This window comes from Magallana gigas, chromosome 8 (genome assembly GCF_963853765.1).
Source record: "Magallana gigas chromosome 8, xbMagGiga1.1, whole genome shotgun sequence".
Taxonomy (NCBI): Eukaryota; Metazoa; Mollusca; class Bivalvia; order Ostreida; family Ostreidae; genus Magallana; species Magallana gigas.
The window spans coordinates 5,877,677-5,905,298 of NC_088860.1; the positions used below are offsets into that span (position 1 = coordinate 5,877,677).

General features: G+C 35.6%; 1 protein-coding gene across 1 annotated transcript; it reads right to left on the reverse strand.

Annotated features, from left to right (window-relative positions):
* Positions 1–558: 558 nt before the first annotated feature.
* Positions 559–27,314, reverse strand: LOC105326335 (myosin-VIIa). Its single transcript, XM_011426307.4, has 45 exons — positions 27,136–27,314; positions 25,814–25,859; positions 25,089–25,349; positions 23,131–23,315; positions 22,316–22,437; positions 21,771–22,027; positions 21,350–21,503; positions 21,097–21,173; positions 20,336–20,592; positions 20,122–20,200; positions 19,767–19,898; positions 19,173–19,308; positions 18,387–18,493; positions 17,679–17,816; positions 17,171–17,416; positions 16,544–16,723; positions 16,135–16,230; positions 15,016–15,138; positions 14,460–14,567; positions 13,923–14,054; positions 13,690–13,761; positions 13,175–13,387; positions 12,670–12,756; positions 12,363–12,458; positions 11,786–12,027; positions 11,269–11,386; positions 10,614–10,916; positions 9,482–9,709; positions 8,792–9,207; positions 8,015–8,184; positions 7,431–7,618; positions 7,029–7,144; positions 6,552–6,712; positions 6,170–6,261; positions 5,729–5,790; positions 5,173–5,325; positions 4,693–4,798; positions 4,215–4,329; positions 3,832–3,918; positions 3,552–3,658; positions 3,238–3,356; positions 3,060–3,126; positions 2,769–2,969; positions 2,346–2,465; positions 559–1,818 (listed from the first exon to the last, which is right to left on the reverse strand). The coding sequence occupies exons 2-45, from the start codon at positions 25,829–25,831 to the stop codon at positions 1,735–1,737; spliced, it is 6,531 nt and encodes a 2,176-aa protein (XP_011424609.3). The 5' UTR covers positions 25,832–25,859; positions 27,136–27,314; the 3' UTR covers positions 559–1,734.
* Positions 27,315–27,622: the final 308 nt, after the last annotated feature.

Here is a 27,622-nt window from a genome sequence, read left to right on the forward strand (position 1 = left end):
ATTCAATTTCATTTTTTTCGAAGATGACGCAAAGTATTGTTGGGCAACACTTTCCATCTCATTTCTCGTATATTGCTATTGTTTCATTCAAATCATGACCATGTGAACTGAATTCCTAATGCAATTTCTGATGATTTTTCATACAGATGTCGTGTTGTAAATTTTGAATTAACCGGGTGGCAGTAAATACAAAATTTACAACATGACACCGATATTTCCATGCCAATTTTACCTCATCTAAATTTTCAGCCTCAAAGGTTTTGAGTTGTGGAGTATAAAGGAATTTGTTTTTGATGACGGTGGGCCCAGGAGTATTTCATGAGGACCATAAGGTACCTACAACTCGTACAAAATTTACGACCTTTTTAAGACTTTGCACTTCATATGGTACATAAAATATTTAACCCCTTTTAGCCACGCAAGGAATAGAGACCAATAACATAGGTTTGTACAATGTAAGTTAAAAATCATTCAATGTCCTCAGGAATGCTCATTCAGTATAAATCAAATGAGTTTCAAGATAAAACATAAAAGTCTGCTAAAAATAAAACACTCATCCATAACAACCGTATCATTTTATTAATGAAGGCATATACACTTAGATATTGAACAATAGATTATATCTACATTTCATTACAATAGGTTTGTCCTGGTTAACAATTAGAATTAATTTTTAGGCTGATGGTTTCTCTGTGGTTTAACATGGACCAAAATTGGAACTTGTGGTAATGAAATTGATTCTAATTTCTGGAATTAAAGCAAGAGCCTGACAGGATTTTTTTTTAGGAAAAAGAAATTGACAGTTCTAGCACAAATGAGACCCCAGCTAAGTGTATGAGACAGGATATAATTGTAACAAATAATATACAGCATATATATTTTTCACCCTGTATACAAAATGGCTATTGCATACAAACAATGTTTTTTATAAATAAATAATACAGAATAATTATCTCATATTTTTGTTACATTAAAGTTTGTTAACTCCAAGATTGTAATCTAGATACTTTAAAATTCTTTGAATTACAAAACTCTAATGTAACATTTGGACTCTAACAAAATTTGAAATCTTAATATACATGGAAGTGATTGAGAATTTTTATACTTATCCTTTAAACTACCTTGCACATAAATGCTAATCATCAATTTAGTTTAAATATGAATAAAATCATATTTGAAAAGTTACGTAACCATTGGAATGAAATGCGCTGATGACAAGAGCACTCGTGGATACATACCTTTAGAGCTTATATAGGTAGATACAATACTTGTACATATATACATTTATCTACAGGCCAATAGTGTTGTACTATAACAAAGATTAAACTTACAGTGTCAGTTAATCAGCGATATTCTGTGTTAAAAACAAATAAAATGCCTAAATATATTTATATATATATATATATATCTATATTTGTAACAATTAACAAAGCAAATCATGTGATGAAGTTCCTACAACCATTAATATTACCTGGTTTCATAATGTCATGTAATTAAAATTTCACAACCAATCAAGTCAAGAAACAGGAATGTGTCTGCCATGCTTCAGCAGACATGAAGGATAGAGAAGGAATGGATTTTGAACAGGGTTATCATGAATGAATGGGCAAGGCGAATCTTTGATGAATAAAACAAAGTTTATCACAGGTTCCATCGGGACAAAATGTCTGCCGTCCTTATTGCATATATCTGTCTTTGGAATGCATCAAAATTTGGTTTTTCTCTCTGTCTGTCTCACTTCTTGACACTTTTCTGTTTGTTCATGCTGGTCAGCATCAGACTGATGTATGAGGTCAAAAGGTCATCCATCTTGTAGCCCTGAAAAGAATCCACATATGATGTTAATAGAAAAAGATCAAAGCTTGGCTGTAGGAATCATGATTACATGTACCATCTATAGTGCGCATTGTCTATGCTGTATTGTGAAGATTTTAAGCAGTTTATATTTTATTCTAATAGCTATCAAGTTATTAAACACTGTCCCTGCTTTCATGATAAAGGACAATATGGAAGAAGCGTTATAGAGGACTTTGCTTTAACCTTAACCTCTGACTACTATATTTGGTTCAAGATCATTGTACACCTCTGTATCAAACAATCACGTTATGGTTGAAGAATAAGGCAGGTAAGGTCAAAAGGAGAGAAAATAGGTTCCAGGCAAGGATTTCACAAAGGGGTCTGCTATGATCTTGACATTTGACCAAGAAACTTACACCAAAAGCTTTATTGAGCAAGAGAGAGAGAGAGAGACAGAGAGAGAGAGAGGTCTAGATGACAAGAATTTTACAAAGAACCCTTGAGATTACCCCAGAAACTTGGTCAAAGGGAAGGTATCAGACACTTACCAGAGAGGTCTCACAGAGTAGCTTGCTGCCCCGGACCAGGTTACCAATAGTCATGTGGAAGTACGTGTTTCCACTGCTCCAGTTGGAAATCTTGGTAAATGGATGGGTAGCAAGGATCTCCTGCAAACAATAACAAACAGCTTTATACTCAGACAACTCCAAGTTTAAATTGAACCTTCTTTAAAACATCTCTAATATTACTTATAAATACAAGCTTGCAAATTGTTTTGCACTTGGTAAGTATACGAAATGGAAAACATCTACTGATCACATTCTATCCTCAATAGCACTTTAAAAATTAGTTGAATACACTGCATGTGTCTTTTTTGTGCAGTGCCTCTTGTTAACTAAATCCACTCCCTCACATGATTATATCCACCTAATCATGGATAACTAGAAATAAAACAACAGATCTGCGAGTACCTTTGTACTTGGATGAATGAGGTTGACGCCATGTTTGTTGATTGCTATCAGCAGGATTTCTGGGTAATTTGGCTCTGTTGTCTGTTTAACCTCAAAGAATGCGGATCCAAAGGTTGGCCATTTGTAGATGATTCTAAGGAACTCCACTTTGGCTTCCTCAGAAGACATTCCGGCGTTCTTGTTGTAATATCCAATGATTTGCTGAATAGGAAACAGAATTCACCATAATCTCTGTCATCCAATTATTTAGATGTAGTTCATTAAATTACCTATAGGATTGCTTGTACTCACTCTCTTCCAGTCATCTGGTGAAGAAGCCTTTACCAAGTCACTTGGGATGAGTTCCCGAAGCATTCGTCTAAAGACAGGAAATTGATAGAATTAATGAGAGATTACATTAAATCATCAAAGGATGCATGTTTTACTTTATAATATCTGATATATATACTTTATTTATTAAAATACTTACGGAATGTTTGCGAGACCAGATTTGTTGTCGCCACATTTGACGCGATAAATGAGGGCCCCCAACTGAGCTGCTTCCTCCTTCCCACATTTATGGTAGCCTCGCAGAAGTTTTGGCAATTCCTGTGGTTAATAAAGATTTGAATGAATTTTCCGATGAAGATTTTTGTAAAATTGGCTGTGAAAGGATTGCAACATACATGTATGTATCTTTATTATGTATAAAGGGGGAGTACCAGCCCCTTTAACCACAATCTTTCTAGATACAGGAACAGAGAGTTTTTGAGTTATTTACACCTGTTAGGACGAAATACACACCTGGTGGTAGTGGAAGATCTGGTCAGCATAAGAATCTTTCCCTGGGACAGTGTTTGTCCATAATTTCTTCATGAAGAAGACTTGGTAGGTAAATGATGGAACACTCCCTGTAGGTAAATATAGATAATATCCACTGAGATTAAACAATAATACACATATCTATGTAATACTGAGTATTCATTATTTGTTCATGAATGCAAGTATATACAGAAAACTCAAAATAGCGAGTTTTACAGATTTACAAAATAAAATGTTGAGGACAAGATTTAACAACACAAACCATCTCGCGTGGGTCTGGCTTTCCTGATCCAGTCCGTCAAATGTCGGACAAAATCAAAGAAGAAGTCTCCCTCCGGCACACTGATAACTGAAATCAGACACAAAAACAAATTGCAATAATGCCTGGTAAATACTGTATCGCCGGATTTTTTGTGGGCTACTAATTTTAGCATAATCTCCATTAATTACATAGAAATTGTATATAATATTATTCTTAATAAAGTCAACAATAAAGAAATTGCACAAAGTAAAATCACAAAAATTAAATGCCCCTATATTGGAAATACATGTAAAGAACAAAATTTGAATTTCCAGCAGTAAAAACCCTGTAATGCTTGCAGTGAAGGAGACAACAATGTTCTGCTGATTCTACAAAGGTTTTACCTTTATCTGCAATCTTGACAAACAGACTGAATCCCTCAGACGACTTCAGCATCAGCTTATTGGCAATGTTATGGCAGAAATCTTTGGCTCTGGTACTGGACTCTACCTCAAAGGCCTGCAATCCATTGTCATTGTTTAGTTACCGACATTAAAGCATATTTATTTAAAATCATGTTCTAAAATTCATTTCTGAGATTAATGGTATTAAATTTCTTTAAACATACAATACATATTAATGTAAATAGCAACTCAAATCTCAATTTTATGTTGTACATGTACCGGTAATTACAAATCCTTCCATTCCATCATCTACTTCGAGAGAAAGTAAATAAAACCTCCACAGCTCAATTAAAATGGCTTGACAACATTCAGTGCCAACCATAACATACTTTTTAAACTTTAAAACATTTCAGGTAAAAAGTACCCAGGCCATACCCAAGCACCCATGTACCCAGAAAAGAGAACCAGTGACTTTTACCTCATCTGTGTCATCAGGGAAGTAGACCTTGTGAAGAATCTGGGTCGTCTTGTGTTGTATGGCCTCTACTTCAACTTGATGGGGAGGATATTTTCTGGTTCCATTTCTAAAACAAAATACCCGTCATTCATATTACTTAATTCACCATTTAATGGCACTCAAGGACAGTCTTGTTATTTCACAAACTGCTCCATCTAAATAAGGCTTATCAAGAAAAAAGTAATTTTAGCACAAATGCATTTCTCTAATATCTTCTTTAAGAGGAGCAGTTTCTTAGAGGTTGACATACACCAAATAAATGAAAGTGTAGGTATTAAATAAGTTAATAAGTCTTATTATTTAAGACAGAAATAAGGCTGAATGACCGTTCAGAAAAACAAATAATTCCAAATGAATGTCTTTAAAAAAACAACATTTATCTTATTTTAACAGAGAGATAGAAATAATGGTGTAATTCAGGGGAGACAATGAGCTACAAACTTCTGAGTCTTCTGCATCCTGTTGACACAGTCGGTTGAGATCTGGTTTCTCCGTGATCGCAGGAACTGCAGCACTTCTCTGGTCAGGTTCGTGCTGGGGGTGAAACACCCTGTCGCTAGCCACATCAGTTCCCAGCCACGCCTCTCACTGGTGCTGCAAGGTAAAAACCAACCAATCAATGACCCTCATATCATGTGTGACAGCCCATCAGTAGTCTAATCTCAACTCAACCAATCAATGCTCTACTATCTTATGTCTGGTCACAGGCTCATACTGTAGATTTCTACTATCATTGTTAAATTGTGAGATGCATCCCTTAAAACCTCACTGTAATTTTTTTAACGGTTGTGAACTATATAAACTATGTTAACAAAAGTTCAGAGTTTATACTCTGACTCATGATTTGATATTTAACATTAAAATTGCAGTAAACATTTAATCTAAAATAAGGGTATTAATAAGTAAATTCATATTTATCAAAATCAAGCTAGTTGTATTGAATTGTCAACTGTGTTGTTGGAACTTTGAGAAGCAATGTAAGATGGAAGAGACTTACTCGTTCCTGTTGTCCGTGAGCTGCTTGATGATCTGACAATAAATCTCATCTCGCAGAATCTCCTGCAAAAACAAACACAAAATCACTTAGAGTAAGACAAGATGAAACAGAGAACTAACACAATGCAGAACTTTAAAAAAAAAAAACCAGCTAGGTATTGCAACTTTAAAATAATTTCATATAGGATTGAAATACCCTAAATTTTTTCTCTTCTGTATGAACAAAAGTCAAATGTCAATTCAATAATATTGTTTTATTGAGAAATTCCCATGACCCCCCCCCCCTCCCCAACCCCCAAAAAAGAAGCTTTGGAAACACCTTTTTTGCACCTCGATCATCACTATTTTGGTTCAGAAATCCAACTCATCGTCCATTCAAACCTTCCACAAACTAACGTATTGATATTTATTGGTAACATTATTGTTAGGAATAAAAACTTACAGTTTTCAAAGGAGGCTCAAATATTTGGTCAGTCAACTCATTGGCCGTTCTCCCTCTTCTAGATGGATGGTCTCCCATGTATTTCAGGATAGGTATTCAGAGTTAAGGAAACTATCAAACCAACAATGTCTCAACCAAAGAAAAGATAATGTAAAGTTTGGAAAAAAAATAAGTTGCTAATGTTGGGGGTTAACCTGCAATGGACTCTTGTCCCATCCTGGGGAGTCATGCAATGACGCTCAAATGCTTAGAGATTAGCAATGACCTTTTGAGTCCTATGACTTAAAGAAGGATTAAACCTCTTATTGAAATAAATGTATTTGCAGTGATCTGTTCATGGCTATTAAGTCTTATATGAAAGGTGAAATGTCAAAAAGGATATCCAAAAATGCCATGCATGCCTCCTGACTTAGGTCATCACGACCCATCAGTTTCTTCAGCAGGGGCTGTTTTAGGGGCTCTTTTGAATACCGCCATAATTCATCTGGTTTCCTTCTTCTGGCAGTTGAAAGAGTCTTGCTCAGGGTACGTTTTGGGGGAGGCCTGAAAATGAAAATAACAGTAAGTTATCACCACAAACAATTCATTAGAGCTTACTCTTTTTAGTCCAGTATAATTCCAGAATTTTTCAAACCATACAGATTTATTTGACTAAATCAATCGTGTATTATGCAAATATTTTGTATTTTCGTGAACTCTACATGCTCACAATTAATTTTTATAAGTCTCATTAATATTTTCAAAATAAAAAATTATTGTTTTTCAAGTACATGTGTATGCAATATGTATTACTTATTGCATGTAGTCATGTGTGGCTTTATTTCTCTTTGCACTTTGCGTGGTGACTATGACACTGTACCTGAAGTGGTCCAGTGAGTACTCCTCTAAGGTGTACATCTTCTCCCCCGTCACGTCTGGGGCTGTCTCCTGGTGGGTGGGGGCCAGGGTCTGGTCCGTGGACTGCACAAACAGATTCTGTAAAACACAGCATCTATCCATGTAATGAATGTATTAAAAACAAATGACAATTTCATGAAATATTCCTGTACCTATGTGCTGTTGGTTATGGTACAGTTGTGTATCTGGTATCTGGTAATTTTTTTTCAAGATTTTACAATATTGAAGAAATAAATGCCCCAGAAGTTATGCCAGTTATTGTGAACTATAAATATCATGTAAAAAGTTTAAACAGGAAAAAAAATGACAACTATAAAAAACCAGTTAATCACTTTTCCATGGTTTCCATTATCAGCTTCCTTACCAGTATTTCCTGTGGAGGTTTGGTGATGGTTGGAAGAACGTACACACACTCTGCCGGGAAGTCTCCCTTTTTCTTGGTGCGGATGCACTCACCGATACACCAGCCCGAGTTCATCACCGTCTCCCCGTTCTGCTGATCCAGGACGATTAGATCTCCCTTGTTGAAGGACAGGAAGGAGGAGCCTTCTCCTACAGAGTGGAAGAATCATGTCAGACAACAGAAACAGAGTGTCAATACTGTGCATTTAGTTTATTTAACCCACTCCCTACTTGCTCCTTTACAAAAATCTACTGTAAACTTTTATTTGGGTCAACCATATTTGTGATTTACCACAATGATTGGTAAACTGGTTTGCAGTTACCAGTACATGTACTTATTTGTGCCACCAAACTTATGAAAACAATCTTAATAAATATAATCTCAGACATTCAAAGAGTAGCTTGGTGCTTGAAATATTTGTGGGAGGAATTTAATGAACTCTGAGCAATTTTCTATCGTGCAATAAAAGTTTAAAATTTATTTACAGCATCTTGCATAAGATGTTTTGCTATTGTTTGTTTATTGATCTAGGTAATTGTTTTTACCGGGTGAGGAGTAGTCCTGTAGAGCTATCACATATTTGGAGCGTTTCTTCAATCCCTCGAGGAACGTGACAACGAGATCCCTGATGTCTTCAGCATTAGGAGATGTAAATGTGTACTCATCTCCCTTCACTGTGGCAAGAGTAAAGCTTTGGCCATGCATCTTTCCAGTTCTGTAGAAGATACAAGGAAAAACTCAAATATTTATCAAAGACAAAAGAGTACACTCAAATGCTAATAAAATCTTATTGATCCATGAATGAAAATTAACCTTTTTTACTATTTAATTAAAAGAAATACTGTAACTTTACAAGGATAAATGAGATCTATTTCATAAATGTAAAGTACATGTTTGTGGAATCATTAAAATTCTTGTGTAATTCACAGGTTCAAGGGGAGGAGAACAATTTCATTTACTTATATGGATAATGAATAAATACAGTGTTTTATTACTTGTTGAGAATACAAATTCACTGGTGAGAAGTAAAAATTATGTCAAAATTACTGTAAACCAACTTTTATTTGCAAAGATTTTATTTTGCGATTTAAAACTGATAAACTGATTCATGACGACTAATATTTTTGACCAAGCCTTATCCAGACCCGTCTTGTTGCAGCAACCATATAATAATTACTGGATTGTGAAATAAAATATTATCGACGAGGTTCTCGCAAAGCTCACAAAAATTTCTAACCAGTGAATAAAAGTTGTTTTACAGTAAGTTAAACCACCACTAACTCTACTGATTCCCCAGTATGTACCAATGCTGTTAAACTCACCTGCTACTCGACACTGCTGTGATTTCTGGGAAGGACAACTCCAGGAGGACCTGTTCCTGATCGTCCACAACATAAACACCCGTCCAATTAACAGCAATTATCACATCGTTCTTTGGTAAGCTCGGTCCTGCAAACTTGTAGGCCTCGTAGAATCGAGAGAACAGAAGCGGCCACTTATACTTGGCGTAGCTCACAATGTCCTCCTTCACCTTCTGTGCTCGGACTTTATCGTTGGTGAAGTATGGGGTTTTGATTTTGCTCAATATGGTTGAGTGCCAGAAGTTGACAGCATTTTGTCGATTGAGGGCATAGTCAGGAATGTAGGAGGGTAACAGGGACTGAAGCTTCTCTGGGGTGGGGCTGCTACCGTGCTCTATGTAATACTGCTGGGCGGCAATCATACCCAGGTCATCCTCCTGTAAACAAACAAAAGGTGTGGTAATGTAAGACATTTACAGTAATTTAAAACACTCTGAATGCCAATATAACCTTTTTAATTTCTATTTCAACAGCAATGACAGTTTAATTACTTCAAATCTTAGTTTTGAATCACTAACTCATCAGATATTACAAATCAACAACTATTACAAATCAAATTTGTTTGCCCCTGGGGCTTTGCTACAATCATATTATACATGTACATAGCATATACCTGTACAGAGAAAAAAACAACATCCTGCCTATGGTTACCTTGTCACATCTGTACTCTCCAAACTTGATGCCCCTGACCACCTGCTGATAAATCAGGTTGGTGGCTGTCAGATCTTCCCCGGGATCATGCCAGGGAGCGAAGATTTCTTTCCTGAAGAAGAGTCTCCATGGAGCATTCCGTTCCTGTGCTCCCTGTTCTTTGGCATACTGCTCGCACTGGGAGATAGCGTCCATCACATGGTCTCCCCCACTACCCAATGAGGACACCTATAAGGATAAAAGCTTCAGCTCAAATCTGTTCATTTAGGGTAAAAAAACACCAAGTACTGTAAACAAACTATTTATTACATGCAAAAAAATTTCACATCAGAAACCATCCAATATCTCTTATTGCCTGATGTCATGGCATATCTAATCAAGGTTTGAAAGTTGCCTTCTCCGAAACAGTGCAGGCAATGGGAGCTGGCAATAACAATATTTTTCATTAAAAAAAATAACTCGATGCATTTTAATGTCAAATTTAAATTTGTGATAAAAATTTTACATGGGATGTGATAAGAAATACTGAGCAAAGAATTCAAGTGCACATGTGTAATCCTTATTTAAGAATAGATAGCTATAGTTGTTCGATTTTTCAATCAATATTGGGCGATTTCATTCATCTTGAAAAAGGGTGTAATTTGAGTGTCTTAAATGTACAATAAACCGTATATGAAAGAGAGCTTTCCTGTTATGAGAAACCTTTGCTTAAACATGACAGAAAGGCCTGATTTTGCCATGATCTTAATATTATACAATTTAAATCTTCACTGTTTTCTTTGCCACATCACGTCTAACAATACCTTTCTGAAGTTATCTTAAATCAAGAAATAGTTTAATTGCAAATAAAATTATCACATGCACTAAAATCAATTCAAACTTCAATCTGCACGTTCTGTTTATAAACAACAGCAAAAATTAATTTATACAAGCTTCCAATGGAATAATTTTGTTAAGTCAGGCAAGCTTTTTGGAAAGCTAATAATTGTATTTCTTTAAGATTACCAATTTCTCACTGGTAAAGAAAAAAACCACATTAAAAAAAATATTGCAAAACATTTTGTTTACATTAAATCAAATCAGCCATGCAGCACTTGAATTCTGAAATTGCCTACTCCAATGTTGTACTGACCTTGTCAAACAAAGCTATGTACAGAGAAAACCCAAACTGATCTCGCAGACCGATTTTCTCCGATAATTGCTGACAGAGTTCTCTTGCCGTTGTGGCAGAATCAGCCAACAGTGTCTTTGTGTTTCCATCCATAAAAGTTATTGGAAGCATGAGAGGTTTCTTGGATTTGGTGGCCTGTAACTCCAGCCAACTTGGGGGCTGGTTCCGTGTTCCATTCGCAAAAGTCCTTCTTAATCTTTCTTCACAGTAGGGGGCATACCCTGGTGGTCCCTCATGAATAAAGTTCCTTAAGTACTTGATGAACTGCAAAGAAGAGCACAATCATGTTATAACTGTACACAAAAAATGTTATTTTTAGTTTTTTTTACAGGCCCACAGTTCATAAAAGTGTGATACAGCTGGCACGTTTCTTTTAAAAAATCTATTATGATATGCAAAGGGAAAAAACTCAATTTTCATCTAATTTAAAAGCAGAGCTTAAGAAACTAAATATTATTTTTGGAGGCATAACTTCATTGACACCTTTTTTTCATTATGAAATCGTATCAAGGTAAGGAAGAAACATACCTTGTTCAAATCTAATAACAACTTCTGATAAACCATTTAATATTACGTAGTCTACCAAGTTAGATCTATATCAGCTGAACTGACGTACCTTGTCTGACGGAGCAAAGCACCCAACACACAGAGAGAGGAGGATCCAGCCTCGAGCATGGCTGCTTTTGGATGGGTTCTGTGTTAGCTGTTTGCTGATCTGACAGTATATCTCATCACTGAAATGACAAACAAACATTCATCTACCATGTAGATGTAGCAAGAGATTCCTGGTAACTGTGATTCAGTGTCAGGAACAATTCTTAATAAGTTCTGAGTTTGTAAAGATTGCTTACATGGACATTGGTAAGAGAGTGCAGTTTTTTTCAGTTCAATTAGAGTAAAAAAAATACTAATGGTACTGCATTGATTTTAAAATGATTAACCAGTTATTAAATTAAACAGGTATAAGTATATAAATGCAAGAGTATTCTCATCAATTCCTTATGACTGGTATTAAAAAATATCCATAAAAAGTTTAAAAGTTTTGATAATTTCTTAATATTCATACGTCAAGCATAATAAATGTATATAATACAGCATCACACATTTTTCAGAGCTGTTAGCCCTATCCTTACCGTAGATCTGGCCTGAGGATGCCGTGTCCAATGATGAAGTGGAGTTTCTCCAGGTTGGAAGATGGTCGGTCCTCCAACAGGGCGTTACTTCCGCTGGAGGAGAAACTGCTGTCCAGCTCCTGCATTAGTTTACGCGTCACCTCCTCCGTAATCTTCGACTTCTTCTTCAGCGTCAGGGACACCAGCTTCTTCCGGACGCTTCGCTTCCCAGACCCCCGGATACCAGGAATCGGCTCTTTTTCCTTGAGAAAGAAATAATGGGTTCCAAGTCATAGTTCTTGAAAAGTTAAAAAACATGCAGTGGCCCATTTGTTGCCTGATGTTTGCTGTGCTTCAGCAGACATGAAGTTAGTGCATGCCCCACAACTTGAGGGCCTCATGAGAATAATTCAAAGCAAAAATAGAACCAATTTTCATGTAGCTGTCAAATAAGTAATTATTATTTTATGCAAAGGTTAGTTAACAGAGTACCTGGACATGCATTTAATGGCTTAAATAATAAATGAATTTGGAAAATATAGAATGCTGACTCCTTTCACAAGTAAGAGGACTATTATAATAAACTACGGATACTCACTATATCTAGTCCCATTCTTTGAGCCTCCTCCAAATCTTTCTTGTTAAATTTCCGTCCCAGGGTGGAGTAGATTTTTGTCATCACTGGTGTTGTGTCCTGAAAAATGGAAACGTTTGTAAATCATCCATAAAAAAACTTTGTTTACTCTGACAATTCAATCTACAATTTGGGTAATCAATGTCTTTGCATGGTATTCATCAATGTATATATTTCATTATATGTTTATTCATTTAACACTCTCTTTGTATAAAAAGTGAAATTTAGATTGAAAGAAAACCTGAATCTATATAAGCATAAAAGAATTTACCTTTGCTTCAGCCATTGCCGTGTGGTATTTGGGTTCTGGTAAATCTCCCATAAATCGTAAGATTGTAATCCACACAGCCAGCGCAGCCTACAACAGGGGAGATTCAATACATTTGATAAAAGTCATAAAATTATTACAGATTTGTTGCTTTCAAGCTACTACCGGTAGTATATAAGACCTGCAATTTCTCAACTCCATGTATTTCAAGGCGCCACTAAATACTGTAGATTCCTAATTAAACGCAAGGAATTAATATCCGCGTAAAATCGCGAGAAGCATCCTTCGTGGATTTTAAAATCTCGCCATTATTATCTGAGAGTTCAGAACTATAAGAAATAAGGAGAAAAGTTCCACGTTCGTGATTTTATATTCTCGCGATTTGATACAAACCAGTGGGATCGTGGAATCAAGTACTCGCGTAATAAAAGGAATTTACAATAAAAAGGAAACTTTTTAAAAATTCAAATCTACACAAAGAGCTATGTCACTCAATACGTCCACTCACCAGTTTATCACCATCGCTGGCCAAAGGCAGCAGTGGTTCCCTCAGCACGCGCCGAATATAACTGTGTGTGGCGTTGTTTTTGAAGTACATAGCGGCAAACTTGGAGAATTTGTACTCGGACAGGTCTTCCTCATCATCTGGTAGGGGGATGGCCATTTCATCCAGGTCCAGCCCGTTCTCTGATATCATCCTCCTTCTCTTCTCCTCAAGGTCCTGTAAGTGTCAATGGTAGACAGCCATTTCATATTATCAATGAATACAAGAATAGGTGGCCTACATAATTGGAGTTTCTTTTAAATTTTTTTTAAATCTATGTCAAAGGATAAACAGTTGTTTCATTACAACCACACGTACAAGAATACATGAAGGTAACCTGCATAACTAAGGTTTGTTTTTAATATTTGAATTGTGAATGATTTTCAATTAATGTACATGATTCCAATACAGAAGTTCAAAATATAGCTTGGATATTTAATGATATTTGAAATGTAGAGGTATATTAACAATCAACTTACCATGAAGGGGTACGGTCCTTCACTCTGGGCTTCATTTCCATCATCATCAAAGATGTCAAATATTTCTTCAACCTTTAAAAAAGAGATTGCTTTAAATTTCCATTTTTTATGACTACCAAAAGAATTCATAAAGATAACTGCATTAATTTTCATTATCATTTCAATATTTATCTATTTCCTTATTAATTTTAATGTTAGGAGGAATCTGAGCTCCGTATTAGGAGATGACTGACCAGTTTAGAGTCGCTGACGGTCTCATTCTTCTTTCTCTCCGCCTGGTCTATCTGCTCTCTCTTGTGAAGGATCTCTGACTTCTGTCTTATCTCCTCTTCATTAACTTCATGCTCCATCTTAGCCAAACGCTCCTAGTAAACAAATTTCATTGATAAAATAATTTTACGACAGACTGAAAATTAAATCTGTGTTTATATTTTAAATGAAGTCGGTTCAGCAGCGTTAAAAAAAATATTAACATCAAATTAAATTATTGCCAAGTTTTACAATTGTTAGGGTATAACAACTGATTGTACATGTAACACGAGGGAAATAAACTGTAAACTAGGTTCTATTCCAGTCAAGTGATTTTTGTGCAAAACTGGTGCATGATATTGCAAGGTAAGTATTTTTTGCGATTCACAACATGCAGGTACTATTTTGCAGCATGAAATAGTCATAACAAGAAAGTTGTTCATAAATTTTTTTTGCACACACAAAAATAAAAATAAGTTTTGACAAGAGTTACGACTTGAGTGACAGTACGTCGGTCTGACCTTGTACAGCCTTTCAGCTTCCTGTTTCGCCTTCTTCTCATTCATCTTCCTCTTGAGTCTCTGCTCCTCCTCCATTCGAAGTCTCTCTGCTTCCTGTAGTTTCTTAAACTGAAATCATTAACAAAAGCTTAGGGTAACTCAATACCGTAATATAACTTCCATGACAGCTGAGTTGCCATAAGAATGAATTCAACAGATCATATAATGTAAAATTGATTAAATTCATGGGGGCCAATTTTTATTCATTGCCACTTTTTTAACATAATTTTAAAGATAAACTTTAATTTATAAATAATGAAAAAAGATATTTTTTTTTTATTCATTACGGATTGAAATTCAAGGGTGAGAGATACCCACAAAATACACAAAAAATAAAACACAAAAATAAAGGTATTTAAGATTCCACAGTACTAAGTGATAATGGTGCATGTACCGGTAATAAAAATATGTAAGTACATAATTTTATGAGTTTTTGGATCTTCTCAAATTGTAACGCAATTTTACCATGAGTAACTGACATTAGTTTAACAGAGAAATGAACTGCCAGGGTTCTCACCTCGATCTTCTGTCTGCGGTACTTCTTCCTGGCTATCATGGTCCTGATGCACGCCTGTAGCCTCACTATGGATGTCATCCTCTTGGACGCCCACTGTCTGACCAAATAACCTCGACAGTATCTCTGTAAAGATCAGAACCTACTTATAAAAGCAGTCAATGTAAAGTCTATCTGTTTCAACTGTTTATGTTATATGTAATCTATAACCTTGTCACGGACCTCATATTTACGAAACAAATTTTGTTAGTGAAAATTGCAGAAAATTCCAACTATCAAATTGTTTGCAACCTTTTCTAATTGATGCTTTAATATACCTTGTAATCTCAAGAAATCAAATTCAACAGAATGTAGAAAATTTAAATTTGAAAACCCCCTAAAACTGAGGATTTAACTGTGTTTCCATAGATGCCCCTTTTGCCTTTCCTACACCAAGGTAGCAAGGGACAGTTTCGAATAAAGTACCCGTCAATATTTTTGTAAAATTGAAAGTTGCTGTACTTGAAGGCTTATGAGTGTTGCTAAAATTCATGAAATGATTTTTAATGATTATCATTAGTTAGAAGGGTGTCTGTTGTTGAAATTGATATGCAATATGTAGGCCCCTTATGTTAGGTACATGAGAATCAGAAGTAAAATGCGAAACCTGCGGCTATGACTGTTGTGCTGACTTTACACAATGAAATTGCAAGTTGCAGACGGGAGGGTAAATAACACGAAAAGTAGGTGGATGGGACATTGTAAACTATACACCGGTAAGTTTCTGACATGTGATAGTGCAACATGCACGCGGTACGGAAGGTCAACCCTCTGCAGGGAATTAGCTGGGGGAGGTCTAAAAAGCTGAAAAATCATGAAAAATTAGCAAAATATGAAAGGGTCAAAATCTCATAAAAACCAGTATGTAGAGAATTTTACAGGTTTTGACTAATAATTTTCTTCAGAAATTGGTGATTGGCCTTATAAAGAGTGAATCAAAGGTATTTGTGCTGAATGGGAACTGAGGAAATTCTAGTTACAGAGTTCCGAAGACATGCATCCCTTGGCTACAATGAATTGTATCAAAAAAACTGTCCCCTGCCACCTAACATGTAATAATGGTGGAGTTCAGAGATAGTTTACCTGTAGGTTGATCATGACACTTCTGACAGCGTTAAACCGGGCGGTCAGGACTCGGGACCGGATGATGGCCTGAAGTCGCATGTAACCTTGTCTGATCTACAAAAGAGAAATGAAACCAGCTCATCAACCAAGCCCTCAACAAAACTTCAATTCCAAATCTATCTGTAGATTCCTTATTTTAGGCAAGGATTTCACTGTCTTGCATCAAATCACAAGAATATAAAATATTAAATTAGCGCCAAACTTTTGTTATGATTTCATGTACCGGTAGATTCCAATTGCCAAAAAAATAATTGCAGTTTTCTCTGCTAGGGTGGATTACCCGGTAATTCTTTTGAATATCATTATCTTGCATTTAATTAGGAATCTACAGTATTCAACAATCATTTAGTCGCCTTTATGTCAGTACCATAAGGAATCTTTTTCTGGCGATGTATGCCCTCCATGTTGTTTGCATTGTGATACAGCTGTCCTTCATCTTCAGGAAGCGTCGACGACAATGCCAGGCCCGAATCGTCTTCTGTAGAATCAGGATCTTCTTGGCCAGTTCCTTCTCACGGCACTGCTCCAGGTAAACATCTTGTGCATCCTGTAATAAAATAAATGGATGAAAATACAGCTCCGTGAGCACTTAATACCAGGTACAAGCTGATACTCGACTTTCACAGAATGCTTTTATTGCCTATACGTATTAATGATGCATAGAAATAAATTTGCCATTGTGTGTCATTTTTCTGGTATTCTGACACAATGGGTGACTCAATCACTGATTTGATGTGTAAATCAAATTATTCTCAAAAATAATACATGTAAGTGAATGAAATGTTCAAATCTGTCATTTACAGCATTCAAAGTATTGAAGAATAATTTTATTTTCTTGGTTCTGTAACCTGATAATACCGTATGCGTAAATGAATGAAACACCAGAGCACAGCATAAGAGGTATCAAATACCTTGAGGAAGATTTTTATTTTCTTGATTTTGCAGGTGTAAGTGAATGAAACATTCAGACCACAGCACTAGAAGCATCAAATACCTTGAGGAAGACTTTGGATTTGCCGATCTGGTAGTCTCCCCCACTGAACACCACAGAGCAGATTTTGTTGGAGGCGGCCCTGCAGTCCTCTTTGTGAGACGGTCCGATGCCCGGGGCGAGGATTCTGTAGCGATCCACAAAGTCCTTGAACAAGTGCCGGATCGGATATCCAGCTTTACGGATTCGGATGGTTTCCATCATACCTGAATATCGCAGCTGTTTGCAACACAATTCTCGATCAAATTCCTAAAATTCAGATTGCATCAGATAATATACTTGATGACGACAATTGATAAAATCATATAATCGTACAACATGAATACAGACAAAAATAATTTAATCAGACATTCTATCATATTTCCATTTTCTTTTAATTAATTTCATCATAATCATTGTTCTTTAGCATATATCCAAATAAAACTTTTAAAATTATGTAAAATGAAACATATAAATATATGCTAGCATTAGTTACAATTTAATCATCACATAACAGAGTAAGAGACAATACCAGTGGCTTTTTGTATTCATTAGGTTTGACACATCGGACAAAGAACGGTTGACAGGCACTCAGCGTCTTCATCAGGAGGTCCAGCGATTTCTTGAACTGAGATCCGAGGGTCGCTGCGCGTTTTTTGGTGTCTGATCCCTGTAATGGAGGAAATATCATATAAACTCCATAAAATTCTGGATAGATTGGAATCATACTAGTGAAACACGGGACCCAGGATATGTACACAATGTTTTCACAGACAAACTCCTGTTTCCAGTAACTGACCAAGGGAATTGCTTACTTTTGCACAAATGTAAATCGTTCATTCAATTACACTTTCCTGTCCTTTATCTAGAAAAATACATTTAAACTATGTTTTATATGAAATTTTTTCCATCAACAAAAAGTAAGAAATGGAAAAGATCTAAATTTCAATTAATCATTTATAGAATGCTTATAAATGACAAACTGACACTTTTAATTATTACACAAAAACATTTAAGGGGAATGACCTTCAATATAATTTAAAATCCCAGTTTTTACTAAACAAGCAATATATAAAGCCTGAGATTGTTTCATGATCACCAGTTTGATCATAATTGTTAGGGTAGTATATGGTACATATCAAATTTGATTACAACAAGAGAGCCTCCTGAGACTCATAAAACTGTTAAAGTCAATTCGTCATGTATACTCTGGGAATAATGGTCTACTAGAAAACCCTACCATGTTGATGTCATTGTTGAAGAGGTGGACCAGGAACTTATTGGAGGAGGTTTGGATGAGTCCCAGCAGGTCTGGACTAAATGTGTCCCTGTTCTTCTCCAGGAAACCTGTGACGCAAAAATAAAATAAACATAAGATCTGTGCAAAACAAACTTAAAATGTAGCAACAATCTACAATGCAGTCACAATTCAGGAACTGGAAGGTAGTTTTTGTTCCAAAACGTTGTATTTTAATCAGATTGCTATTGCAATACATGTTGTATTTTGATTATGAACAGGGTTGTCTCTAAAAATTGAAGTAAAAGGAAGAAATAAAAAAGTAGAAGGGGGTCTGGGGGTCTTGCTTATAGCTACATTGTGTTTGAAATGCAATAATAGTCGAGTAATTCAGGCATTATAGGCGGGGGAACTCCCCGTCCCCCGGGTCTTAGAGACAACCCTGATGAAAATATATTCAAAGGGACCTTATGTACAACCATGTGATGAAAAGAATATTACAGAAGTAAGTATCAAGAACATTTTAGTAATTAATATGCTTGTACAACAATGGTACAATGTCTAACATGTAACAAGAATGAAAGTTAAAACCATCTTTGTTCCTATCAAACACGAGAATTCATCTTTGTTAGGTCTACAAATTATACTGGTAAAACAAGTTTGCTGTTATTTTGATACCAGTTGTCTCGATCTGTACAACCTAACTTTATATTTTTTCTGTCTTATTTGTAAAATATACAAAAAACTATCTGCTTTATAAGAGGGACTGTCGTTCAGAGAAATGCCTACCTTTACAGTCGTAGAAGACCACGCCGGCAAAGTGATTCAGACCAAACTGCAGGTTGATGTTGGACTTGGGCATTAAGTAGTTCCTGTTGTTTCTATGGTTATTGTTAAACTTGTCCAACATACTGCGGTCCGTACCCTGGAAATAACACAACCCTACATGTCAATCTCATGTAAAATATCTACATTATCACAAATAAGGCCAAAATAAAATTATTGTTTGTTTGGAATTGCCTCCCATCTCATTGAAATGCCCCCTGCTGATAAAATTCAATTAGCAAAAAATAAAGACCTTTATTTTTATATGGAGGTTTTTATTTTTTATCTATTTTTAATAAGTTAATAAACTTCAAGTTTGAAATATTCCCTATCTCCCTTCCTCCTGGGTCTAGAAACCTCCAGACAGCAATTCGAAACAAACATTTTTTAAGGATGGCCTAATTTCATTATTTTATCTTCTGGTTCTTATCATTCTATGGTTATAACCATACAGCTAAAAGGTAATTTATAAATTTCTTAATCTATTATCAGGATTTCAGAGTTCTTTTAGTATTTCAGACTGCACAAGTATTTCACTAGAACCCCTCTAGACTTTACCTTGGGAAACACGCTTTCCTCGTCTACGAGAGAGATCAGGTTCATTGGGCGAGCTCCGATCAGATCCAGTGTGTCCTGGTTATCCACAAACTCAATGTGCTTCCAGTTGATGCCTTCATTGTCATACTCCTCCTGCAGAGATATAAAACAGAGTGTTTAATGGGGTTAGTCTACTGGCAGACAAAATTTTCCAACTCCCAGAGGCATGTGTACATGGAGGTATGACTATATATATACATATTCCAAAGAAACAGTTCTACCCATTACCGGTAGATGTGTAATTGTGTACTATGTAAAAAAGATATTTGAATGTTATTGTTCGAGATTGTTTGTTACTAAGGCAAAGCAAACAAACCTGTTCCAGTTTGAAGATGTGCTGGACAAAGAACTGCTGGAGATTTTCATTTGCATAATTGATACAAAGCTGTTCAAAACTGCAAATTAGAGTTATCAAAGATTACATGCAGACTCAGTAAGCAAGCCCTGATAATCTTTTTAATAAACCAAAAATGAAAAAAGAGTTCTGTGTAATACTGATATTAAAAGAAATAAACTTGTTCAAAACTTACCTATTGACATCAAAGCTCTCAAAACCAAAGATGTCCAAGACCCCTATAGATGTCCGGAACAGCTGTGTACTCGACGGTTTGTAGATCGCTAGATTGATTTTGTTGACAATCCACACAAACATGCGACCGTAAATTCCTTTGACAAATGCGTCCCGGACATCGGCCGCACCGTCTCTCCCCATGGTAACTGTCACGCTCTCACCGCGCGTCACAATGGTACGTGTTGTCAACACGTCAATCAAGTCCTGGGCTCTCACCTGTTAATAAAAACACACTATTTAATGGATTAAGTCAAATGTATCAAAATTTATTATGTATTAAGTCAGATTAACAAGTCAGATTAATGATAACAGATCACAGATAACTCTAAATTATCAGGAATTTTTTTATTCGTACCATCTGCTTTTTATATAATATTGTAGTGTTAGTATTACACTCAACAATTCATCGAACCTCTTAATTGGCTTAGTGGCTCCACGGAGACCATTTGAAGGATAAAAAACACTTTAATGATGGAAAAAAAATTATTTGAGGCTTAGGATCGCAGAACCCTGATCAAGTAACAAGTTAGTTTTAATACACTTGCTTTTTTCATCTATAACATCTGACCAAGTCTAATAAAAGTTTACAAAACAAAAGATTTATCGGTACTTCCAAATGATGTAGTCATGTATTCAATTATAAAGTGTTAAAAAAACACTAGGAGCTGAGGAATAAAATGAACACCAAGAAGCTGAAGAATGAATGATTAATGCACTGACCTCAAAGAGTCTCGCTGTCTTGTTGATGAACTGAATGTCTTGTACTTCACTGGCCTCTATATTGTCCATCTCAATAGCTGCAAAAGAGAGTGTGTCATTCTCAATTACCATCAAGAGCTAGCAAACTCTACAAGTTCTCTCATGTCAAAAACTTGTACATAGGCATATCATAATTATCATGACATATCAAAGTAAGTATTCGTTACAATCTGTAACAATACAACATTATAGGCTCAACAAATTAAATATATACCATTGTATTTGATGTTTCCCACATGGAGAAGGGCAGCCAGAATTTTGAGGATGTCCCACACTTCAGGGTCTTTGAACATAAGAACTTTCATGGCTGACCGGATGTCTGCAAACTCCTTGGCATCATCACGACCTTCACAGGTAATAGAACCTCCCTTTAAATGAAACAGAAAACTGGTTATCGAAATGCTCACAGGTACATGTACGGCCTGGATAGAACCACCATGTAACATAAACAAGGCTCCCAGCATCCTACCATCTAGACTATGCCCTTGAGAATTTTTGTGGGATCAAAAACATTTATGCATGTTTCTGGTGAAATATCAGCTATTCTCTCATTTCTTTTAAGAAGAAAAAAGAAGATAAAGACCGTCCATTTTGGACAACTCTATCCGACTCATCTTTTTATACAAGCTGTTTACCTGTGTAAGATACCAGTACTTGGTTGCATCCGCCACATCCAGTTTCTGCTTTTCTTCATTCGTCATTCCAGCCAGCATGCAGTAGAAGATGTGGTAGTTCCGTTCATCATGAGCCTGGGTCACAATTCTCGACTTTTCTAAGAGGTACTGTTCTATTTTAGCCCCCTCTATGGAACCCTTCTGGTTGAAGTGAATGTCTATATATTTTCCAAATCTACTCGAGTTGTCATTCCTGATGGTTTTGGCATTTCCAAATGCTGAAAAAAGGTTTTGTTACAGGTAGAGATATGTCCAAAATGTTCATTACAAAAAAGTTAAATTTATTGTACGCAAATTTGAAATAATGGCTTAAATTTTAAACGCGAATAATATTTTAAACAATACTTTGGCATCTTAGACTTCAAAATAAAATTGAGCAAGAAAAGCAATCCGAGAAAAAAAAATACCGCAAGTTATATGGCAGAACCTTATAAATGTCATGAAATTGAAATAATGAACTCCAACAGTTTAAGGGGGAATTTCAAATAGACAGCAATATCCATTACCTTCCATGATGGGGTTGGCCTCCAGGATCTGTTGCTCTATCCAGGAGTGCTGTCCGGACACAGCAGCCAAGAACTGCAGGATCAGTTTGGTGCTCTCCGTCTTCCCGGCACCGGACTCTCCGCTAAAATCACATATGTGCATGTATACAAAACATGGAAAATATCTTTGTTTGCTTGTCTAAATAAACTGTGCTCTGTTTTTTATTTTGTTGCATTCACACCTCTATAAATCCAATTACTCCCAACAGACTCCCCCCTGAAATCTGACTTGCACATATCAGACCATCTTCTCAATTCAAAGTTTTCTGATCTGCTCCTCACAGATTCAGCTAGATTTTAGAATTTAATTAATAGGAATGATTTCGATTGGTGCACAATTGTAGATTGCAAACTACCCTGAGGAGTTTTTACAGACAATGCATACCGGTAGTTAGAATAATAACCCTAGTTTAAGCCTTGACGTTTTCTAGCTAAGTTTGTAAGGAGAGGAGTGGATCAGACATCCTCGACTTAGTAAGATGATATACCAGACATGTTAAATATTTTTTTATGTTTGCTTGCCTTTATAAAAAGACAGTGCTATGTATTTCTTACAGCCACCAGTTGTGTTCATACCTGCATAAACATAATTACCAGGTACTCCCCCCAAAAATTTAAAATTTAGACGCTTTCTTGCATGTTCATATGAAAAACTTACATTATGTAATCAGGATATAGAAATGCATTCATGGTTTTTTCTTTAAAGTTATAAAGCAACAGTTTTCTGGATTTAGAAGTTTGAAGTCATCAGAGTGCCTTAATTAATTAAGACATACCTGATAATGACACACTGGTCATGCTTATATCTCTGCATGCTGTAGTAAGCATTGTCTGCGATGGCAAATATATGTGGCGGCAGTTCCCCGATCTTTTTGTCCCGATATAACTGGATTTGCTCTGCTGTGTAGATGGGGAGAATTTGGTAAGGGTTCACTGCCACAAGTATAGATCCTGTGTAGGTCTGAAAAATAAATAGGGCAAAGTTTAATTTAATTAAGGAGGCTGGATGGTCAACAAAACAACCATCAGGTCTATCTTAAAATTTCAGGAATGATTTGTTAAAAAAAAAAGCCATAACCTTTTATTTATTAAAAATATTAAATTCTTAGTAACTAATGTAACATTTAAATTTAAATATTTTCACATATCTTTGTAGAAAGCTCTCTCTCTAAAAGACTAATATAGTTTTAAAATTCCCACAGCCATCCAGCTCTTTTACCAGGATAGTCATATATAGTCACGAAATTAAAGGATATACTGGTATAATTATGTGTAACCATGTACAAAAAAATGGACCAATTAAAGCAGACTGAATCATTCCTTACATAAATATATGAAATAATCATTTACATCATGAAATGATTTACAAAATAATTTAAGATTTTTAAAAGAAAGACTTTGTACAATGTTATATAATTAACCAAAAGGTGTCTTACGTTAGGGATATCAACAACAGCTACCATCAGATATTAAGTGTAACAAGGGTAAAGGGGCACTAATATTTTTTTCTGCTTTGACATTTCTTGGAGTTGAACGAGAATTTCAGAATGAACCCAATGGAACATCAATCAACAACATAAACAAAAACATACACAAAAAAAAAACGTAATATAAAAATAGATGGCTCAAAGGACATGTATTCTGCACAAAAACACAGAGTTTCACCCAAATCTAAAATGAAATGGTCTCAGACTATCCTAGTAACTAGATCACTAAGCCATCAATAAGTTGATATCCTAGAGTGTATGCAATCTTTAATCATATACAGTATGTAGTTTTAATTCAAACATCTGACAGAATCAAATTTCCTCCCCCAAATCAAATATAAATGTCCAATGAATAGATGTATATAATTTTATTATCTTTAGTAAATCAGATGTTAACTTTGTTGTACAAATATGTGGTCCAATAACGACTTCTATTCCAACTAGATGACATCTGCAGACTTTGTAACAATTAATAAAATCTATTAGAAATACATGTATAACCATGCATGATATGCAATGACAGGATCATAAAGGTACAACATTTTGTGCATTAAGCTCTAGCTAAACCCTTTAACCTCGATCCCAGACTGGTATTTACTTTTTCAGACAAATAGAAATGGTTAATCAGGCTGCATGGTTAGTGGTGAGAGTTTTACATTTGCATTCTCTATTGATAAATTATTTCCATATCCTGAATTGGGAATACATATAATTACTGGTACACATGTAGATACTTTAGTATCTGATTACTAAAATATGTATTGAATTCCAAAACTTTCAAGCGCATCTTGATGTACACAGGAATTATTTCTTTTATCTGTGTGTTAATGACTAATTAAAGGGGGTGTAGGTCTCTATTGCATAATATCTTGTTTACGCCAGGTAAACATGTCATCGAAAAATATTTTAAGGTAGCAAAAACTTTTCCAGGTAAGTGCATATTATTAAAATCATTAGCATATTAAGAAAATGGCTGAAGGGGTTCTTCAGAGACTGAAGTATATGTTCTGTGATCCAATAAAAGTGTGATAACTAATGAAAACTGGTCACTCACAAAGTAGTAAAAGATTAGATATCAGAAAAGAGATTCATTATTCAATTGCAGACTGATCATAAGACAACATTCTACATCTGTAAACATACATATGTGTTTTCTAAAGCTGCAGTTAGCAACCTGCAAGCTTAGATGTTTTAAAATCAAGATAAATATTTTTAAACATAAATTCTACAATATGTAATGTACATACATAGATCAGGTTATCCATGTAGCGGATGAAGAGATTCCTGAGAATTCCCGACTCGTTTAAATCGCCCAACAGAATCATGTCTTCCACTCCCTCCACGGATGTGGTGTGCATGTGGCGCATCGGGCGGTTGAGGTCAATCCAGTGTTCCTTGCCATCATCATCCACCACATTAATGCGGTTTTTGTCGTGGAACTTCACACGAGCTCCAATGGACACAGCGAACTCGCCTTTGGAGGTTGTCTCCAACCAAATGTGATCTCCCTAAAATAACAAAAGTTTAAAATGCAGGTTACGTTCCACATAATCATCTGAATAGGTATAAGATGCTTTGGTTATAGAATAAAAGTCATAATAAGGCACAAAATGTACTAATAATAATCACAAGTATAATATTGTAATGATTTTTTATGTGGTGTTTTTTATAAAACCTATTTAAATAACTTTTTTCTTTATTATGTAAGTTTAAAGAGTAAATCTTAGATAACTTTGGACTTAATCGATTTATATGACTTCCTCATTGCTGGAGTATTGATCGTTTCTGTCTAAGGTATAAACACGTACAAGACAGATTACACAGCTGGAAATCTTGCATCATGCAATCAATGAAACTTAGAGATTTGCTCTGGTTTGAACTTTATCAATATATTTTTTATAAAAGAAAAAAAAAACTACTGAAAAAAGAAAATTAGGTTAGCAGTACGTAATATTTGGTTATGAATGCTTACCTTTGATAAGATAACCATGGTTATTCTTTATGTTACAGTTGTGTCACTGAAAAAGAAAATAATCATTTAAATTAAAATCATATACATAAACGTACAGCTACTGAGCTAAGGCTATATAAAAAATACACATCTTCACTTGAACTAACTGCCAGTATGTATGTCATATCATGCCTGCTGAAATTCATATCAACATTTGAGACACTCAATCTAATACAGTGACAGTCTTGATGATAATTTCAATGATAAATACATATCATACATTCATTATATAATGCTTTCTGTTTCTACCTGTGTACGTAGCTACCCTCTACCTGTGTTCTTAGAGTATTGTTATATAACAGATTATATACATTATAGTCTATAGTCCTGTACTAAGGGAACAGAGTTCTGATGAAGCTCTTCACAGTACATGGGTACTAGCTCTCTCTCTCTCCCACACAATAAATATTGATGATAATACAATAACAAATAAAGTGTCAGTCAATGGTTAATTAATTAGAGCATTTCTCAATACAAAAACATAACCTTTTTTTCAAGTACCAACACTCTTTGAAAATCCCCTAGAGATGTATCTTAAACATATCCCTAAGCATTGATTGCTCAATGCATATAATATATATATTGCATTAAATGGCCTTTAGGTTTTGGACATGGTACCACCAATAATCTTTTACCCCCCCCCCCCTTCCAATCTAACACAAAGCCCCCCCCCCCACCCCACCCCCCAAAGGATTGACACTGACATAAAAACCACATATAAACATAAAAACTACACAATGGAATTGACTGCAAAGTGAGGATCTTTCACAGGGAAAGGGGGGGGGTGGGGGGGGGGGGCAGGGCAAAAACTCCATAAGCATGGGGTATTGAGGTGTATACAACCAGAGCAGAACCAATACAAACCATGTTTGCTATTTGTAATGACAAGGAACATAACTTCTCCACTTGTTTGATTAAATGTGAATAATTTAACACAGAGAGCACTATAAATTATGCATTAGCCCTGGATGCAGGGAATGATACCTGAAGAAACAGCAAATTACTATATATACTGCATTGATTGCTGTGCAGGCCACGAAAACTAACACATGAAAGATTAATTACTTCATAACAGGCCGGTAACATACAGGTAAAATAATACACCTCTCTCTGGTGTGTAGTTTTACCAAAAATTCACGAAACGTTCAAAATCTTTTTTTTAGACAATTTAATTCAAAACAAAAGTACAATTGAAAAGTCAGAAATCTGATCCACCCGGATGTACAAACACCTGAGTTGGGACCGGGCCGCTGTATTAATCGTTTTATCTGTGGCAAGCTTACCTTGATCAATTTCTAAATCGTATTGAAATCGACATCGATCTTTGATGGTCCATTTGTTAACGAGTGTTCCACATTTTGTGTGTTCTGTCAAATTCCAAAATGGACACACCCTTGAATTAAAACCTGTCTATACAGTATACTTTTAGTCAGAGTTCGTCACGTGACCGGGGTCTTTTTTTTTGTTATCTCACCTGTACAATTGTTGTATACCTGTGTGAACTATACCGCATATCGAGCCCGAGCACAAAAGAGATTAAATAGCAACCTACGAGGAGATAAATTTGGCAAGGCGTAGATACCATTCATTTTCAATTTTAATCCAAGTGTACCGATTTTAGAGGTGGTTTTTCATGTTTTATGGGTTGGGAGAGGTGTATCACCCTCTGACGACCCCGCTTTTATTTTCATTTGTGGGGGGGGGGGGGGGGGGGGTTATATACATATATGTACAACTGAGTAAAAATTCAGTTCTGAACGGGGGTTGGGA